The sequence below is a fragment of the Coffea eugenioides genome, chromosome 2, assembly GCF_003713205.1.
Source record: "Coffea eugenioides isolate CCC68of chromosome 2, Ceug_1.0, whole genome shotgun sequence".
Classification (NCBI taxonomy): Eukaryota; Viridiplantae; Streptophyta; class Magnoliopsida; order Gentianales; family Rubiaceae; genus Coffea; species Coffea eugenioides.
This window is the reverse complement of record NC_040036.1, coordinates 5,931,197-5,952,535: the sequence shown is the minus strand read 5'-3', so window position 1 is coordinate 5,952,535 and position 21,339 is coordinate 5,931,197. Positions and strand designations below refer to the sequence as shown.

At 36.5% G+C, this 21,339-nt stretch overlaps 2 protein-coding genes across 4 annotated transcripts; both read right to left on the bottom strand.

The window, feature by feature from the left end:
• Positions 1–5,134: 5,134 nt before the first annotated feature.
• Positions 5,135–12,485, bottom strand: LOC113761083 (SNF2 domain-containing protein CLASSY 1-like). Of its 3 annotated transcripts, XM_027303908.1 has the most exons (8): positions 12,235–12,485; positions 12,016–12,140; positions 10,588–10,651; positions 10,224–10,468; positions 8,176–9,591; positions 7,878–8,030; positions 5,561–7,490; positions 5,135–5,448 (listed from the first exon to the last, which is right to left on the bottom strand). In XM_027303908.1, the coding sequence occupies exons 3-8, from the start codon at positions 10,634–10,636 to the stop codon at positions 5,408–5,410; spliced, it is 3,834 nt and encodes a 1,277-aa protein (XP_027159709.1). In that variant the 5' UTR covers positions 10,637–10,651; positions 12,016–12,140; positions 12,235–12,485; the 3' UTR covers positions 5,135–5,407. The 3 variants fall into 3 exon arrangements, with proteins under 3 accessions (XP_027159709.1, XP_027159710.1, XP_027159711.1); XM_027303909.1 differs by having other exon boundaries at positions 12,016–12,485; XM_027303910.1 differs by lacking the exons at positions 12,016–12,140; positions 12,235–12,485 and adding an exon at positions 10,786–10,869.
• Positions 12,486–16,905: 4,420 nt separating this feature from the next.
• LOC113761084 (dehydration-responsive element-binding protein 2C-like) lies at positions 16,906–19,340 on the bottom strand. The gene is made up of 2 exons (XM_027303911.1): positions 19,084–19,340; positions 16,906–18,338 (listed from the first exon to the last, which is right to left on the bottom strand). Exon 2 carries the CDS (start codon positions 18,326–18,328, stop codon positions 17,261–17,263), a length of 1,068 nt encoding a protein of 355 aa, XP_027159712.1. The 5' UTR covers positions 18,329–18,338; positions 19,084–19,340; the 3' UTR covers positions 16,906–17,260.
• Between the last annotated feature and the right edge of the window lie 1,999 nt (positions 19,341–21,339).

The window sequence follows — 21,339 nt, the reverse complement described above, 5'->3', positions numbered from 1 at the left end:
CTATGCAGATATATATATATATATATATATGCAAAGTTTATCTATCCCACACCGTGATCTAGGGAAGATTAGGTAGCTGAGGTTGATCTATTTGTTGTTAAGACTTGGTCAGTTTTTTTTTTTTTTTTTTGGGTCTTTTGAAACTTAGCATGTAGAGGGGGGGTGAAAGGGCACAACGAATTTAGTTTGGCATTTTAGAAGTTATGATCAAAACAAATTGACTCCACATTAGTCTATCCAATATTTATATTCCCCTAATCTCCGGCACTTTTTTTAAAAAAAAGAATTTATTTTTTTTCTCGTAACACTACTGCCTTCTCAGTTCTCATGTTGATCTTTAATAGTAACACGAAGAAATTGTAAATCCTTTTGGCACGTAGTCTCGATCCTGTTGCCTATGAATAATAAGTTCTTTAATCTTCATGTCAAATGTAATCCATCTATCACTTGCGTATGGTAAAAACGGGAGCCAGATTTACGAATGTCTTACTTATGCTTTATGAAATTTTTTGTGCTTTTTTTCTCAAATAGCGGAAAAAGTTCTTCAATAAAACTTCAAATAGCAGAAAGTCATAGCAACCAAAATTAATAATTCGCAAAATCTTGATAATAGCTACCTCCTGCCCCGTTCATTCATATCAGTCAGTCCCTACTGGAGTTTGCTTTCTATCTTTTCTTAAAGTTTTACGTACGAAAGTACCTTAGCAACAAAAATGAGCACGAGAAATTGCAGCCAAGCATTCCTAAATTTTGTGAAAGAATAGCTGTTGTAATAGAGATATGCCGGTAGATGAATATTTCGAGCTTAAAGTGAAATTTATGACATATATAATCCAGAACACTTGCAACCAAGTTCTTTTTAAAGTTTAAAACGCATTTAAAACTTGACCGAACTGAAAAATGAACATTTGTTACCCTAAAGCAACTAGCTTGAAACTAGTAGAATACTCGGAGCTTAAGAAGTAAAAACTAGCTGATGAGTCTGTTACATCCGTACATTTCACTAGAGTAAGTGGTACAATTCCAAAATACCAAAAAAGGATAGTTAATTTTTCAAGTCCGCGCTGTTGGATTAGAAATTAAACTAGACTTGATTAGAAATTTTTCAAATGCTGTTTAAAAATGAAAAAAGAGCGATTAATATAAGTAAGACTCAAGACCTAATAGTTTAATCTTTTGGGTCAGAATTTGGTTCCTGACTTACATATTGGGCTCTTTCGTGAATTCTCTTAAAATGTTTCTGCTTATCAAATTAGTATCAGAGTTTCAGGTTGTGAGATTGGGCTACTCATGGGCAAGTGGATTCTTCTCGAAATTAGACCAGTGAAAATTCGTTTCTTGGTGATGGAGCGAAATACCAAAGAGTTTGGTTGGTGTTAAACCAGGTACGCCATGAATTTGGCAGGAGGTCCGGTTAGTGTTAGACCAGGGAGCCAAAGGTTGACAGGGATCCAGAATGTAGTTTGAATGTTGAAGAAAAGTGGGTCCATATTTGGCAGAAGAGGTGACATTAGGTGATAAGGTGGATTTGCGTTGAGTATGTAAATGGGCTCGAAAAAGAGTTTGTAAATTTGGGTTTAATGTGAGGATTACGCGTGAAGGGTGAGATTTGTTAGATTTATGAGTAAAAAGTTAAGTCCTATACTGGTCCGAAAGATAGAGAAAGAGCGGTTAATATGTAAATAAGGGCTCAAGTCCTAATAATTTAAGTTTTTGGATCAAAGTTTGATTCTTGACTTATATATTAGATTCTTTGATGAATTTTTTCGAGATGTTTCTCCCTATCCTATCAGTGCCACCATGTCAGTCTAGGTATAGCTCGCCTTTGCAAAGGGAATGCAATTTCCCAAAGTCTTTCTGCGAAATTACGCAGTTGATTTATTTCCTTCTTTTTTGCCATTTCCACAGCAGGCAATTAATATCAGGTCTATTCTAGACAAGTCAGGTTCGACAATGATAGAGGAAAGATTAGTAAGCTACCTAGATGTAGGTTTCTTTATTATCATGGTGATCTTGGACTGTTGAGCAAATAATTATCTACAGTTCCAAACACTATTGCCTAATTTTACTACATGGGTATGCTTTTCTAGAATTAGCAGTTTTTCAGTGTGGTCCAAAAAAAAAAAAAAATGAAGGACAAAAGGATCAGTGAAAGATAACAGCACATGAGAATGAAAATTCAACAATTTGGGCCCATTCATCAATAGTATACCTTCTTTTTTTTTTTTTTGGCTAGTATTTTGAGACTACGAAGTACAGGACTATGATACGTGCTTGTCAAAAAAAAAAAAAAAAAAAGAGGTGTTTATCCAAATAAGGCCCCTTCAATATATTCACTCTCTCTCTCTCTCTCTCTCTCTCTTTTGTTTTTTCCTTAACTGCTGGGAGAAATATGTATGTTTTCATGTTCACATAGAACAATATAGTGCATAACCGGTATTCCTTTGATTTAACATGGACAGCAGCACTGATAGGCTACCTACGTTTTAATAAATTCTGAGGCTTTTTTGGTGCTTTTATGTGACGACTGGTTACATTTTGCAAATGATTTCTAAGTTTCACTAATTTCATTTCCTGTCATGGTATTCCTTATTTAAATGTTTTATTGAGCAAATGCTTTTATGTGTACTATTTTACTTTGCAGATAATTTACCAAAGTAGTTTTTTATTTATTTAAAAAGAACGGATATATACTTATTTGTCCGTCGTGTTTTAGGGGTTTTTTTTTTTTTAATTCCATGCACGTAGTCCTCGCAAGCGTACATGTACGAAAGAAACAAAAACGGTAAACCTACTTAAGGAGATGCACGTCGTATTTTGGTCATGGTTCGTATACCGTAGAAAATTTCGTACCAAATTCTTATCATGAATTTGACGCGCATGTATGGAAACTCGACAAACGAAAATCAGCCAGGCTAGGATGAAGCCTGAATCTCTGCAGCGTTTTTTTTTTTTTTTTTTTTTTTGTGGGAAATGTCCCTCCCTCATATCTACAGACTTTTGCAATGAACTTGTACGCCGTATGATTTCTAAATTTCAAAAAATGTCTAGTTACCTATCCTAATTTTATACACACCAAACTAGTTGTTCTACCAGAGAAGTGATGTTTAATCATTTCTTATAATTCCTTTTTGAACTTGACTTGGATGACTATGACACCTTGGATTAGAGGTAGAGGTGTCAAAATGGGTGATTTAGGCAGATTTGGATGGGTTAAAATGAGTAATGGGTATAAGTGAATCAATTGATCATTTATACCCATTTAATTATATGGGTATAAATGGGTAATTCAAAAAATGAATTGGCTAACCCAATTACCCATTTATTTTAACATTTTGTAAACTCATTTAAATTCATTTTTGCAAACTAAGTTATCAATTTATACCATCATTTGCACTCATCATTAGTTTTAAATATTTACTTATAATGCTCAATAAGCCTAATTAATAATTTTTTTTCATCTGTACTCTATGTCCCAAATTACATACTATTTAATAATTGAACAATAAGGATATAAAAATTTGAACTAAGTACTATAAAAGTTAACATAAAAACTTAATCCAAAAATTTTTAACTCTTAGCATTTTTTTCATGTATAAATTTAAAATTTTATTTTGAAAAGATAGAAAAATAGGCTAAAAGTTGTTATAAATTAGTAATGCTGAAAAATGAGCAAGTTAACAAACTAAGAGAAAATAAAATGATAAGATAAAACCAACAAATAATAATAATAATAATAATAATGAAACAAAAGTAGTTAACATCATGACAAAATGAAGAATTTGAAGAAAAAAAATGGGTGGAGGAAGAAAGGAGACTTGGGGAAAGACAATTCTAAGTGGGTTAATTGGGTTTGATGAATTATCCAATAATAAATTGACATTATTGGATAACCCATTTATACTCATATACAAAAATTTAAGATACCCATGTCCATCTATTCATGGACGGGTATGGATAAATTTAGTTAAGTGAATTTGTTTGCTAACTATAACTTGGATAATGTGCCAAGCATCAACTTTATTTATTTATTTATTTATTTTAATTTACTTCTTTTGCTGTGTGTAAAGGAGATGACGGTTGACAATTTTCCACTCTATGATATTTACCTTTGTTTTACATATTTTAATCTGATATACTTTGGTTAGTCAGGTCAAGTGTTAATACATTATAGAAGCTAGGAGCCATATATAAACTCCAGGGTGGTTGTTGTTATTATTATGTTATGCTAATGCTAGCTTCAACATGCATGCACATATTCTGCATGGATTAGTGAACCCAGTTCCCGTAGATTATGGAGAACACCATAGAGCCTAGGTGTTGCACAAATCAAGGCACACAATTTAACTGTCATCTTCTTCGCCAATGCAGAACAGACTTAAAATACTTGTTCATGGATACTTATAATTATCTTAATTTTTTTTTTTTTGCCTGCTTTGGGACCTCTCAAGTGATGCATGTTCGCTACGTTGAAAACCTAATCTACGCTAGGTTCATTGTTTGATGAGATTGGATAATTCTCAGTTTTGTGATTTCATCAAAGAAGCATATTGTAGTTAGCTGCATATTCATACTCTCATATGCTATGGCCTATAACATAATCCATGAACATAATTTTCTGACATACCCAGCTAAGTCTTAATTAAGTTGCAGCAAAAGTAAACTGAACCAAAAATTACTACATCACTTAGTAAAGCTAGCTCATCCTATTCCAGCACGTTCATGCTCCCATTTGCCTCAACAAGTGGAATCATGCAAGAATGAGAAAGAAGATGATACTACAGGAGTTGGTGAGAAGATCATTAACTTGACCCAGAACTACTGGTGTGTTTATTTAATATGTCTTTAAACGTAAATGATATAAAACATCATGTAAGTTATCAAGTCAGAGAGAGAGAGAGTGTGTGTGTGTGTGCGCGCGCGTGTGTGTTTATCCAAATAAGGCGATAAAATGATTTCTGAAATGGTAACTTTTGTATGGCATTGCTCAATTTTGAACACACGCTACAGCAACATCAGCAAACCTTTCAACGACTTCGTTTCCTTTTTTTTCTTAATGCCTCCAAATGGGCATACTGTGAAAGCGTGATTTTGACATAAAAAAAAAATGAAAGCGTGATGCCAAAACTGGAGCTGACAATAAATCATACCTTTGAACATGAAGTGATTTTCTGTCAAGTAGTATTAGCTCACCATCTGCAGGACTTGCAAGCCTTAAATAGACCATCAGTGAAGATGTGAGTTTTCAGGCCTGATTATTACATGTGCCGACTGTAAAATCCATTTCCTGAAGTAATTACAATTTACGATACCATCCCTGGACAGAGGATATAAAACTTAATACCAGACTATTCGGATACCCAGGATCTTTATTCCTCGTTTCATCTCAGAAACCAGAGTTTGATTCTCATGCACCCAATTGTCCCTTCACGCTTCGTCCTTCCCCTTCTAAAGAAAAGAAAAGATGCCAGAAAACAGAAGACAGAAAAAGGTCAGGTTCTTACATTTGCATAAAATTATTTTACAGCTGTTAGTAATATGATGTTACATGATTCTTTACCTCTGATCACACTTGATGCCTTCTCAATCTTCATTATCCTGTGAAATAATGTAGCTCGGTCTTCCTCCACTATCTCCCTCAGTAGTTCGTCTTCAATTTTTTGTGCTTGCCAGCGAGAAGGATCCTCAACAAGTTCTTCACTAAATATCATACTTGAAACCCACTCCTTCCATGTAGTTCTACTGTATTTCTCTTCTTCCAGTGTGCCAGCAGCCAGGAGCTGATACACATACACAACTTTGTCCTGACCTGGTCGAAACGCCCGAGCAATTGCTTGCTTGCTCTTTGAAGGATTCCACTCAGAATCCAATAATATTACTCGTGACGCTGCAGTTAAGCTAATCCCTTCAGCACAGGCTGTAATAGATGCCAACATAACCTTTGAAGGTCCACCAGCCTCCTCAAATTTATCCATCACCCTCCCTCTCTCAAAGAGCTCGATGTCACCTTGAAGCACTAGCACCTCTTTGCCCTTTCGCCAGTGAAAAATGGTGGCAAATAGCTCAAGAAACAGATTGATCGGAGCAATGTTATGGCAAAAGATCAAGACCTTTTCCCTTCTAAACACACACTTGGGTATAAGACTCATAACAAATCTGACCTTTGAACCAAATTTGACATCCAATTTAGTTCTTTCAAGATCCTCCAATTCTTCCGCACTGAAATATTGATTAGAACAAGCAGTTGTTCTTATCAACCAAGGATGGATTGCCCCAAGAGTGATTAAGAGCTCTAGTTCCAGTGGGAAACCTTTGTAGACAGGCCTTTGATTTTGAAGCTTGTCCAAAATTCCTTGTTGAAGAGAGGTTGACTTCATCATCAATGTGTAACATTGTAAACCAGGGAGATTGTCAGAGCTCCCACCTTCATACACATCTATAAATCCACCAGTCAGATTCTTCAAAATATTTAAACCTTCCAACCTTTCATCAGGTATATTTGAGTCGATGAGCTTCGAAATTTTGTCAGTGAACATTTTTCTTGCTCTATTTTCCTGCGAGAAGCGGTTTTTTTGACCTTTTTTGTTCCTCTTATACTTCGGATCCAGCTCTTTCAACACCTCTTTCACAAAGTTTGGTCTTGCCAAGCAAAGAGTGTTGAAATACTCCCCAAAATTATTCTGAAACAAGGTACCGGAAAGTAATACTCTGAGTTTCGTATTAACTTTCATCAAAGCTTTCCTTAGCCTTGATTTCGTACTCCTTGGGTTATGCCCTTCATCAAGTACTAGAATCCCCGGACATTGCCGCAGAACTTGGGCCATATATTTCCGGTGAGCATAATTTGAACCTTCTCTCGTCAATGTCAGGAATGAGGTATAACCCATGAGAAGGACACTGGGATGGGAAAGCCACTTCTGCATCTTTTCCAGACAATCCAAGACATGCATAAAATCTTGGTTTCGAGGAAGACCTGCATTTGAGCGCAATCTTTGCCTTAAAACTTCACCTTTATATGTTTGGCCACCATGAATCTGGTAAACGGGAATAGGAATGTTCCACTTAATTACTTCCTTGTACCATGTATAAAGTGTTGTCTTAGGAGCGAGCACCAGAGGTCGAGAACCTGGAAATAGTTTCAAGTAGCTAACAAGGAAAGTTATAATCAACAAAGTCTTGCCAGCTCCAGGTGTATGAGAAATAACACAACCACCTCTTCTTTTGCTCTTTTCTTCCATAAGAGCTGGTACTAAAGATCCAGCAATGTTTCCCCAGAGAAATTCAAAAGCTCGCTTTTGGTGGGCACGCAATTTACTTCTAAGATCAGGAATTAAGGCCCACACGCTGTCCTCCACTTCTCCTTCTGATGAAGGTGCCTTGGAGGAAGCTGGGACTTGAAAATTATCGAGGCCTTCAGCTCCATTGGGCTTATGCTCTAAATTTTCTTCAGCCCTTTGCTCCTTATGTACAAACCCACTTGCAGATGACCACTGCCAAGGTAGCAACAGAGAACCAATCAAGATAATCAAGTTTTGCATGAAAACAGGTGACCATGAACATAAAAGAGTTCATGGGCAGCATGATGGTTTCTTTTAGTCCCTAGAGACAAATGGCATATCATGCAAATACCCAGTTGGCCCTTCTTTAAGAAGGCAAAAAATATAAAATTCAGTTGGCCCTTATTTAAGCATGCAAGGCTATTTTCACTGGATTACCATTTAAAAGACTCAGAACACATTCATTCTTTCTTGTACAAGTTGTACAGCACCACTAACATCTTAAGCTACACCATTTTAGTTGTTTAAGTTCATATCCAAAGATTGGTTCATGCTTTTGACATATTTGATAACTCTTTCATCAAATGTTAATTGACTTACAAATGGGGGTGAGACATCCTTTATTTCTGTGCTCACAAATCCGCACAGCCGGCAAATAACTCCAATTTCTTCATTGAGTCGATAATCATGGTGACATCCTGTTCCACCTTTCTCAGTTGACAGTTTCCTTTCAGTTGGAAATGCATGAGATTCCTGTATATCTTTAAATCATCATGGTGTTTCTCTTATATTTTAGTGGAAGAAATATCATCATGGACACAGACGAAGTTAAAAATATGGAGAGTTCATGGTTGACCATTTTATTGAGGATTTGCATGTTCGTGTTTAGAAGTCATACCTCACCATCATCAAGAAAATAACAAGATGCCAGGGCAAGTTCCATTTCCTTCCACAACATATCAATTTCAGAGATTTCCTCTTCATGATTCTTTTCAGCTTTGTCATTAGTTTCCTTTTGGTTCTGAAATTTTGTTGACTTGAACTCTTCCCATTGATCAATAATTGGTGGCTGTTCCATATTGATGGTTGCGTCAATGTTCTCCATGCATCTTGTCAACAATTCTCTGCATGCAGCAGCACTAAATGATTTCTTTCCAGAAGGCTTCATATTGTATATACTCTCCCATTCAGAACGGATGCAAAATGCACTTCTCTTGTATGTTTTTCTGGGTAAATGTTGTACCATGAATCCATGCTCCTTCCTGTTGAAGTTTAACTCAGAAGCCTTCTTTTTGCGTCCTTTGGCGGTGGAACCATTTTCATAAAGATACCTGGAAATAAGGTCAGCAATATTTCCAGAATGACCTTCAGGATTTTCATCATATGAAGCGTCCAGTTCACGCAGAATTGATTTGCCCTCTGAAGATATTGACAAGGGAACCAAAGCAAGTTGTGATTGGTCAGATTGTTTCTTCTCCCGAGTTGGTGGGCTTTCAGAATTTTTAGAGACAGTTGATTTGTCTGCACTTCCACATACACGAATATTCTTGTCTGATCTTCTTTTGCAAGAGAAATCCCTGTTTTCATTTTCATCATGCTTCTGATATTTGTGGTCAGCCTGAATTGATAGTGCAAGTGGCATTTCCTCGCACTCCTCATCCTCATAATCCCATTTGCACATCTTTCGTCCCCCTATTCTTGGAGTTTCAACATCAAACTCGGGCACATCACAACCCAAATAACGGTCAGGCTGCACAAAGCGGCGCTTTGACCGACGCAAGTCCATGGGCTCATAAAGGCACAGTGGTGCATCAGTATGCATCTCGTCTCCGGTTCTTTTCCCAATGCCTGGAACAAATTGGACAATGATGGGGGACAATATTCCATTGTCTAATTTGAAATTCACACAATAGGAATTACTGCCAGAATCGGTGCTGCAATCAACATCGAGGACCTCATAAACCATTCGACCTTCTACTGACCTTACGTCAAAAATGGCTTGCTTTACAATGGATGCGACAACCAGCCATGTAAGGTCGGAGCAGAATTTTCCCGTGAAAAGTTTGTACTTCAGAAGAGAAGAGCAATCCTCTGACGTTCTCCATCGGTAGTGCTGATTCTCAGAAGGTACTGAGTCAAGTTTCTGAAGAATCATAATCTGATCAATTTGCACCCTTGTTGTTTCTTTACTAAGTTTTTTCTGCAACGTAAGAGCGGCATCTTCCCTGATATAGAAACTGACATAGAAATGGCAAGCACATATAGCACCATGAGGCTTCCTTTCAATAGATCTTATTCTGGCATCAGCCCAGACCTATACCACAATAAGAGTATGCAAATAAGCTGGCAATTCTGGACACAGCTATTGAGAAAGCAACAAACAGAAGCAATAGAAGGAATATGTGAGTTAGAGCGATTTAGTTAAAACATCAAAATCAGCAGAAAGGATACATAACTCAAATACTTTCACAATAAATCTTTTTACAATAGACACAGGAATAATGTCGTGCTCTTAAAAATAGATTGTTGATCAACTTAATTATTTTGTCTAAATTTCATTCTTCGTGAAAGCTGGTATACAAATAATACTTTGGCCTCCTCTGCTATAGCACCGAATAATGTCAGGAATAAGTTGGGATCTCGCTGAAGTAGAGCAAGGCAGGACAATATGCCTGACACTTGAGCTGGCCTTCATTTTCTCATTGCCAATTAGGTCCGCAGTTTTCTTATCCGGTTTCAGGAACTATTTCAGTCGAATGTAAAGAAAATGTTATGTTTTTGTCAAAGAGACAAATTGGGGAAAACATGGATGAGGTATTTCAATGTGAACTGTGTAAATTGAAGGAACGAGAACTGAACTAAATCCTACAGCTTGGTGCATAAAATTCTTGGTCACAAACCAAACAATATCCAAGCTTGAGAAAATTTGGACATAGAAAAACTTACAAGCGAGTCTTCACTCGAGTCTTCTGTATCGGATGAAGCAGTCAGAACGCATACATCAAGGCCGGGTCTCAAGATGCATGAACAATCATTAATTGTGGCCTTCCTTGACCTCATTCGGAGATTTGACGTTGGAATCATCTCCTCGATCACCTCCCCATTATCTACTACATGCATGGTAATGGCTCCATCCTTAATTCTTAAGCGCTCCACAGCATGCCAAGAGCCCCACCAATATGCCTCGAAGGCTGTCAAATGACATAACATAGACATGTCAAGTGAACTTCCAATTAAGTAGAGGTTATAGTCAAATAAACGGGAAAACAGAAAGCATGAAGTTCATAGATGGGAATTGGTTAGTGCTTACGATATGTATCAAGTGGATGACTGCTTTCATCCAATCTCTTCCTCTTCATGATCGCTCAACAAATCTGTGGTCAAATTAGAAGGACAGGTCAGTACATGAGTTTAAAGCTGCAATTTATTGCAAATAATCACTTTCTATGTCCAGACACAGGCGTCTTGGCTACAGATATCTACGTTTGACATGGGCGAATGTACATACTAATTAGGGTACTGCAATTTCAGCTAATATTTGTTTCCACGATATAGAGCTCGCTTGTGCGTGCCTCGGTCTAATCTACCTTTCCAGCCCAGATGCCTGGAGTGTCGTCCTCCACAAACATAACACACTAATTAATCGGTCTTAGCTGCTGGCCTTTGGGCGTTTTTTTGGGTGGGTGGGGGGGCAACTCCAGGAATAGTGCACGACAAGAATATCAAATCTTTCTATCCGTTTAAAGCATTTTATCCATCAGAGAGCGAGGGTAGGCCCAGCCATTAAAACTGAAACGACCCTTTGCTCAAGCAATAAGCTACTCTTATGGAAGCTATTTGCATTAGTTGATTTCGCTTCCTCTTTGACAGTGTCAATTGCGTAGAGAGAATGGACAATCAAACCAGCATTGACATACTAATGGGACTAACAACTTACGGCAAAGAAGGGTGAGCCCGAGTTTTTCTTTTACATTCGTGAGACCTCAAGGACCAAGACCTTCTTTAAATAAGTCAAGTTCCACTGGAATACACTAGTTGAACAATTGGGGATCTAATATTCAGAAATGTCATTTGAAACTCCTCTTGGACGGTGTTATCATAACTTAAAATGGTTAATCCAATCTTTGAAATTTGAAACCCATAGATAGATTTTGTTAATTGTTATCCAAACGACATTTTAAGTTTGAAAAAGGATAATTCTTCTTTTTATTTTTCTCTCTCTCTTATTGTGGTCCAAACAGCACTCGAAAAGGAATGAAGTCGAAAGACAAACTTTCCTTAATTCCAAATCAGCAATATGGCTTTTGAGTAAATGATCCAAACATATCTTTTTTGGCTCTATTTTTTCCCCCTTTTCCCCACATTTTTCCCTGAGATCGATGCATTTACAGCAGCAGCAATAAGTCATGACTTTCAATCACACTCGGAAATGTAGGATGATTCAACAGCCAAAATAATCGGCCTTGATTGCCTCATATTTTCCATTTCCTTCTCCTTTTGCATGGCAACCCACCTTCAATAACTTATGTCATAAGCTTTTCTCTATTTTTCTTTTTCTTTTTTTTTTTTCCCTGGACGAGTCTTTTATAGCAAGTTAAAAGCAAGGATGGAAACTCAAGGTCATTAAAAACTTCAGTTCAATGACGTTTCAATCATTCCACAAATAATAATAAGACGGCATGCACGCACTTTAATTGATTGAATGTGTACACGGAAATTTACAGATTCACAGACATACCCCTTCGCTTTCCAAAATGAATATCAGAAGAAGCAGCAGATCGCTACCAAAATGAGCAACTGTCCCCGGTCAGCCGTAACTGATCAAAGCTCTTGTCTACTCATTTATCCATCATTTTGATCCCCCTGAATTACCACAGAATTAAATCAGTAAGCACAAGTAGGAAGAGGAGGATTAAATCAGTAAGAAGAAGAAGAACATCAAGTCAACTGCACAGACTTCAGTGGAGCTCAATCATTTCCGCGAGGTTGAAGCTAGTGAATGAAATGAAATTTGAGGAGCTTGCTTCGCTGGGCCAGACGCTAGAGGTCTACAGCAGAAGCCTAGCTGAGTTCGGTGGCGATCAATGCACTTCACTGTTTGATTTGATGCTATAGAAGTAATTGAGCGATGGATCCATAACAATTATGATACTATAATAAATAATAAAGTGTGAGAGAGACAGAGGAAAGAGAGAGAGAGAGATAGCGGGTCAGTCGGTGCAGGACGAAAGCAAAAATCCACCAAATAGACTGCGAATCTTGAAGTTTGTGCACTGTGTCTGCCTCTTTTTGCATGAAAACCGGTTGAAGCGGTGGATAGATACGTCAGTCCCTCTGGTCAGGCCGACTGGGATTAATGTTTAATGGGGAGGGGTCGCTGAGAATCCACGCGGTAAACGACAGTCGGGTGCAACGGTGAATGATTGCACCCAGCAAGGGTAAGTTTGGGCATTCGAAAATTCAACGGTTGAGATTTCATTCATTGGTAGATCCTACGGTGTGGATGCCGGGTTTGATAGACCAATATTGGTTTCTGCATGTTCAAGCAGCTGTCGGAAAAGGCGCGCCACTCGAGGCCGATGCTCAACAAAAAGTAAGAAAAGGTGGTGGCCCACGTCCTTTTAATATTTCGTCAAGTTGTTGACAATTAATAATTTTATCATCGGCGTACCACTACATTACAACCACCATATATGTATATGCTACTAGTGCTAGTGGACAATTTACTGCTGGTAAATATGGGTGTTACTGTTAAATTTGTGGCTGCCATTAATCTCATTAATCATGATCACCACTCTGTAATTGCGGTTTGGATCATTACTTGGGAGGTCCAAATTACTTGATCATTTGGATTTTGCACGTAAAGATTATTTGAATATGTTGAATCATATTTTTTAGGCGTTTCATGTAAGATGAGGCTTTTATTTTTTCTTCATTGATAGGAAAAAAAATACAACTACTGATTTAGTCTGGATAAAATTTTCTCCAGTTAAATAAAATATATAATTGTAGCGCGTATATTTGTATTTATTATCCATTTACATTTTAACTGTGACACTTAACGTGACAAACCAATAACTATACAATACAAAATTGATAAGAAGTTCATACCCCAAAAAAGAATACAAAGTGAAAACAAGTATTTCAAATTAATTGGGTAAAGGTTGGATTGGATAGTAAATATGAGAGATTGTAAATGAAAAATTTTAAATTCAGGACCTCTCACTTATCAAAAATAAATAAATAAAAACGTATTCCAAACATTTCAGCTTAGTATATTGCCAAATTTTGTTTTACTGACGCGACATGAGAGATGGATTTTGATGGCACGGTTGCAATGATTTCATATAAATGTCATGCTTGTCATGAATATTTTGTAATTATACGAAGATTCATTTGGATGGAAGATATGTTAAAACTGATATTTATTTGTATAATATTTATTGATTTTAGAACTGTATGTATTTATATTATGTTTGATTTGATATATTTCTGCTAATAGTGCATATTTATTAAATAAAAATGATCTTTTTCATTAAAATATATATATAGAAGATTCACCTATGTAAAATCAACGGATAATTTCAGAAACCCCCCTTGAGGTTTTTGACAATTTTACTCGGCCCCTCTCAAGTTTAAAAAATTACACTTACCCCATTTGATATAGTAAAATACATGTAATACCATACACTTAGTAGACAATTTTAAATTTAAAATAATAAATTTAGAAAATCCAAAAAATTTTATTTTTCTGTCTCTTGTCTATTTTCTCCTCTCACTTTTCTATTTAATATAACATTTTTTCATCATTTTCAATTTTGTGGATATTAGCAAATTGAAATTACAAAATCAAAAGAGGGAGTAGATTATATGTCAAACTAGAAGAAAATAAGGAGACACGTAGTGATAGAGAAATAAATAATGAAATTGATTATTGAAATAGGAAGAAAAACTAAAGATGTGAAATTTGTCATATTTTGTTTGTTGATGAGAAAAACATATATAAAATGTCAATAATTATATAAGAATATCTTTCATTGAATTAGAAATTATTATTATTATTTTATTGTGAAAATAGAATCTACTTTCTAGATATTAATATTTCTAAGGCCATTAGGAGGGTTGTAATGGTAGTTCTAAATCAAATTAACTTGTATTGAAAAGATATTTGAGCATTGATATTTAATTTTTGAGTATAAAATTGGTTGTCAATGGAGGTTTTGTGTGTGTGTGTGTTTTTTATATTGGTAAGTATTGATATTGTATATGCAACTTGGGATCTTTTATGGTTATTTGGTTTTAGAACTTATGCTTGGATAGTTGTTAGGTATTAGACTTGTTGATTTGTGCAATGTGTGGAAGAAAATGATTCAATATACTATAATTTTTTTTCTTAGTTTTGTACAAAAAGGTAATTTAGGATTTTTGTGAGAAAATCCTTTTTGTTGGACCTATATTGTTACTAAACAGTAAAAGTAGGCGAGATATGTGAAATTTTTAAAACGCGAGGGACGCTCTATGTAATTGTTAAAAACCTCAGTGAAGGTTTGTAAAATTATCCCTAAAATCAAACGGATTTTGTTACATTGAAGTACAAGATTGGTATTCCAGATTAGTTTGGACTGACCTATATATTGTTATTCTGACACGACGTAAGAAGTGCATTTTCATGGCATCGTTGTAATGATTTGCATAAATATCTTGCTTGTAACGAATAATCTCTAATTATAAGAAGATTCATATGGGTGGAAGACACGTTAGAATTTTTCTTTCTTTGTATTGATTTTCAGATTTTTTGTATGTGCTAATTTCAAATTTATATGTATCTATATCATATTTGATTTGATTTTTTTGACTATTAGTCCAGATTATTGAATCAAATGATCTTTTCTATTAAAAAATGAAAAATGAAAAAAAAGAAAGAAAGAAAGATTCACCTGCCATAAAATCAAACGGATTCTGTTAGGTTGAAGTACAAGATTGCATCATAAGGGAGGCCCAAACTCGAGAAAAATCTCCAAATTGGGTTTGTGCCACCAGACGCGGCATAAAATGGACTGACATAATGGTAGCACCACATCTATAGCGATACAGATCCACTCAAGTACTTACAGTTAGCTATACGTTATTTGAAGTGAGATAGCTCAGAATTTAAGGGGATAGCTACAAATTTGTTTTCCTTTTTTGAAGCCCAGCACATATTTTACGTCAAATGGACACTAGGCTATTGAATTCCCCGGAGGAAGATTTTTAACTTTTCAAGAGCGCCGTCAACAGCTAGAAAGAAATTTGAAAATGTCCCTTGTTTGGATTGCGATTTTCCGTCAGAAAATTACGTGATTTTCCGTGATCACATTTCCCTATTACTTTTTTCCCTCACATACATCAAATCGCTACAGTAATTTTTCCATGAAAAATACAATCCAAACACAAGTTCGACTTCAAAGACTTCCAGCACAGGAATCTGCCGGATACATACAAGTAATTAACATTTACGTTGGCTTGGTAAAGATTTAATCCAAGGCTTAGATAAAGAGGTAAGAATGAGGAGACTTTTTTTTTTTTTTTTTTTGTCGACGGGCTAGACATCTTTGCTGCCATATGACAAGCGAGTGGTTCAATGTAAAGAAATGCAAGCCGTCCGGTTTTGCTTCTGTTCTTGTTATATCGTTGTTTGCTCCTACTTGAGATTGACTCGAGGTGTTCGGAAACTATTTGCCAAATACTCCTGATTGAATATTTGCAAAAGTCTGGAAATGCACATTCAATATCATCTTATAAAGATAACAAAAGCATTCCCTAAGTTTTGTTTTGTGTTAGAACTCCAAAATCATCACAAAATTAGTAACAAATATAACTGAGCGCAGAGAAGCGGGCGGGAGTTTCTTCATCAATAGGCTCTCCCTCTCCATAAGTCAATTTGGCAGGCACAGAACTAATGCCCAAGTAGTATAGACCAAGGAGTCATGAACAAGAATTACAGAAATAACATACCAAGGTCATACGCACTAACTCCAGGACTCTTCAAGGTGGAAAAAAAAAAAAGAACTGTCAATTTGAGATGTAAGGCGTGAATATTCCTAACCAGTCTGTCTGGGAAAGCAGAGGCATGCAACGCGAAGGCTTTTAACCAGTAGAAGAACTTCAACATGCAATACAACCAGAGTCAAGAAATCAAAGACCTTTCTACCGGTTAATTAACATATCACACACTGCACAAAAAATTCCTTTGCAGGTTGCGTGGTAGCATTACCATCAACAACCTACAGCTTACGGGCAAAACCAAACAAGAGCTGTCATGCAATGCATGAACCACCACAAACCATGTACAATTGGCTTACATGCCATGCATGGGAGGAATCTGCAGACGAACAATCATTCAATACTTTGACTAGTTTATATTCCAACAGAGATGCATCCCTAGTAGCCATGTATGGTACAAGAACTCTAATCCAGAATAAAGAAGCAGCAAATCTTTAATAAAAACAAATTCCTCCCTTTTAAGTTTTATCCAGCCAAATTTTGCATGATAGAAGTAATAACGGGGAAAGGAAAGAACATGATGGTTCCAAAATTCAGAACCCAACTTTAAAACATGAGAACCATCAAGAGAGCAACATTTCGTGACTTTCTAATATACAAAAAAAAATTGCAGATATTTCTTTATTGACATCCATATTGACATCCATACTTCGTTCAAACCAAAAGAACGTATGTAGAAAAGCAGATAGCTAGCTCCCCTCATATTTACAAAAGAATTTTGTAACCAAAACCTATGTCATGGCTAAATTCTCCCACCAAAAAACATACAGAGAATCAGCTGATATTTCTTGTTAGCTAAAAGCAGAGATGTTAGTAGCAAATACTAGATGAATTATAGTAATTCAAGTTTCACATATACTCTCTCACAGCCTAGTGTGCTCCTACACTTGAAAGATCCTCAGAACAAATTGAAGATTGCTTTGTTGGTACAGCAAACTGAATCAAATCCCCAAGTCAGCATCCAGATCAAAGAATCCTAAATCATCCAAAGCAAACTGGGAATTCTCCTCTCTGCCAGGCTCCAGGAAATCAAAACCATAATCAACTCCCTGAGATGTCTGCTCCATGTTCTGGCAACTTCCTAGAACTTTTGCATCTGGGCTCTGCATTTGATACAGGAACTCTGAGGGCTGCATATTGCCATTCAAAAATTGCCCGCCATTAATACCAACCAACTCATATTGAGATCCTGAACCATGTGTGGGTCCAGAGTTCAAGCTGCTCAACATTTCATCAATGTCAAACATTTCATCCCACACCAAAGTATCCAACGGCTCATCGCTAGAGTTGAATGTCTCATTCTTAACAGGCGCCTCTGCTTGGATACTCATATCTAAAGCTTCCATGTGCCCATCTTTCGGCTCTTCCTTAACTGTACACAGTGGAGTACCAGCATCTACCCAAGTCAAAGGCCTGGTATCCTGGATTCTTGATTCACCCTCACCATCTTCTTCCTTCACGTTTGAGTTAGGTTCAGCATCCCTATCTGCAGGTGGACAGACCTCAGAAAGGCCGGAAGTTGTGGTGGAGTCCGATGCTGATGTGGCTGGAAAAGAAGAGGATTCAATGGAAGCCTCCTGTTGTGGTCCGTAATTGGGAAGATTCAGACGGGCACATGGGCCATACATTGATCTTGCAGCTTCATCATAAGCAAGTGCAGCCTCAACTGCAGTCCCAAATGTACCCAACCAAAGCCTGCTACCCCTGTTTGGCTCGCGAATTTCAGCTACCCATTTGCCCCATGTCCTTTGCCTAACACCTCTATAGTTGCAGCGAGCATTTTCAGGACCTCCTTTACCTTTCATACATCCTTTCTTTGATCCCTTTGCAGGAACTTTACGAATTACTTTGCCTTCCTCATCCAAAGAGTCAAGCTTGTCATTGTACTCTTTCCACTTTGCCAGTGTGTCTGCTACATTATTGGTTCCATCCCTCCTCCTAGACTTCCTCTTTCTAGAGTAATCCATTGGGACAGAAGCCACGTTGGACACTTGATCAAGAAGAGCCATCGCTGTACTCCTACAAACAACAACCAGAACCTGTTAAGCACTTTAGTGCAACGATGTAGATAATTGTACCAAACTCGGGAAGAACTAATGCTCTACAAATTATAAATGCACATATAAAATTATAACAAATCGTAACCCCAGGAATCTTCCATAGATAAGTTGACTTTGTTCCCTTGGTACCCAAGATAGAAGATAAGGGATAGAAGCAGAGGATTATCAATATCCAACTACAAAGAAGTAATTTGAGGGGTATTATCCTAAATTAATCAAGAATAAGAATAATTTTATCATTTTTTTTAAAGGGTGGAACGTAATCAGCTGTTTACATTGACAAGTTGCGTTAAGTAGCGGACTTAATACTTGGTTCCCAAGAAACCTAAACTTCGGTTGCCCAAAAAAACCCAAATCAAGAATTATTCATGCCGGAGCCCGTAATTTTCCGAGAAAAAAGTCTCTGAAATCAAGAACGAAAATTGAAACAAATCCCCGGAAAAAAAAATCTCTGAAATTGAAAATTTTTTGTGGAAACAAATTGAAGACAAATACCGGGAAGCAAGCCCCAAAATTGACATATTGTTCTTCCAATAGAAACCCTAAAACAGATACGCATGCGATTACTCTCAAAACGAAATTCGCAATCTCATGAGTAAATCCAGACCAAATTAGACCCACATAACGCGATCAAGTCAAGCAAAAAAAAAACCCAATAAACAGAAAGAAGAAAAGCGCATAATAATAGGATTAATGCAACCTACCTCAGTACCAAACTGAGAAGACGAGGCCAAGGTATCAACCACTGCTGCAAAAGACAAATCTCAATTGAAGACCAGAACTTAGCGTCTCCTTCAGGAACCCCTTCAATCCTTTTTTTTTTCCCCCTCTTGTCGCGTTGGCTCTTTCCTTTCCTTTGATTTTCTTCCTTGAAGTTGTGTGCTAGAAAGTAGTAGCAGGACCAGTAGAGATTTTTCCGAGATACAGTCAGTTTGGGAAAGGCGTTTTTCGGTAAAACAGAAACAAAGGCCAAATCCTAATTCTTGACAGCTGCCGAGCTATTTATAGCCTTCTCTAGATATTTCTTTCCTATAATTTCTTGAGGCCGTAATAATCACTACTTAATTTGGTATGGATATTGTTGACGTGTCAGTTTATTAGTCGCGTCGTGGCTTTGCGCATACCATGCGTTTTGGCACGTGTCAGAGGAAGCTTCCCGAACCACAAGCTCTGTCTCCTTTAAGCACGTACTGTTTTCGGCCGCTATAAATACTGTTTTAGGCTTGACTAAAGCCAGAAACTTCAGTTTTGCCCCTTCAAATATGTCATGGATTACTCTATAGTATTTCTGTTTTGGTTTTATTGGGTAATTACCTCAGAATTGGATTTTGATTGATATTTTGGTACGGCGATAATTCCAGATTAGTCTGGTGCGTCCTGGATTACATCACTGCCAGGCTGCTAACACCTGAGTACCAACATTCGTAAGCCCATAGCACCAGCAAGTTGCAGCAGATTTATGGTGGGCCTGCTTCCCAGAAGCAACTCTGGGCCATAACTTCACGGTATAATATCAGGAACCTTCCCCAAGGTTCTTTATTATATTACTTAACACCCTTAAAGTTTTCAAAATTTAACTTGCATCTCTTGAATTGAATTTTTTTTTTATTGAAATATTATATAAGTTCTTTTGCGAGATATAAATGTTTTAGTTCCATTACTACTCTTAAGTTGTCCTATTTATGAAGTTCACAGTAACAATAAATGTTTAAATAAAACTATAAAGTAAGGATTAATATTTCCTACACTGATAATGTACATGCTGTCAGCGTTGGATGAATGACAATTATACAAAATTTAAATTTAAAATTCAACTTTTGCACACATGTCATGAGTCAAACGGTGATAGTGTATACACTGTCAGTGTATATAAGATTTACTCAAAAAGTAATTGTGAAAATATGAAGGGGGGAGGGGGGTTATAAATGCTATGAAGAATAAGTTGCGATGAAACATGAGCTATTGCCTAGACGCCATTTTGATGCAAAAAAAAAAAAGGATAAAACCTGCATAGGCGATTTTTAAATATTTTGTCATGAAATCATTTTTAAATTAATCTTTTCAATACCGATTAATTAAAGAGAATGAAACGCAAGATTGAATACAATCGGAAGCAGTTGAGAAGGAGGCCTTAGATTAACTCATTATTCACAATTGCTAATATATTCAGTTCTTCACTTCTCAATTCCACACACTTTAGTACTTTCATACAATTGAATAAGTTTGTCTCTAAATGCACTAAAAGAAGGTTGTGGCTTTGTAACCTTCTGCAACTCATTCCATTCATTAGATTAGTTCTTTTTTCACTTTTCAATCTTGCGTTTCATTTTCTTTAATGAAAGGAAACTGTACAATTACTTCTCTTTTTTTTTTTGTATTAGTTCCGTTCAAGTCAAGTGTGCCTTGAGAGCAAGTTCTGTTAATGTGTGATCATTATACTATACTAGTTTATTTGTGCCTCATGTGATACATGAGGGTGCCCAATTTTTTGTAAAGTTGTTAGTTGTGTGTGTGGAGTTAAGAGTGGGTGTGTGCGAATTTGATGATGAAAGAGTGGTAGTTCAGGATAAGTATGCACACTATTTTGTAGCAGTCTGTACGTTACAAAAAATTGGTCATTATAGGATAGAAAGCTCATACAAAGAGCTGTAGACAAAAGCACTATTTACATTAACGAAAATAGGTGGTTGCATGGTAGAAAACTAATGTCAACAGCTATTGCAAAACTATAGATGACAAACAAATCTATTTAACTAAATTTACCCATACTCGACTATGAATAGATGGATATGGGTATCTTAAATTTTTGCATATGAGTATAAAATGAGTTACCCAATAATACCCATTTAATTTTATTGGATAACTCATCAAATCCAATTAAATCATTTAGAATTGTATTCTCCCAATCCTCCTCTCTTTCTCCACCCATTTTTTTTTTTTCAGATTCTTCATTTTGTCAG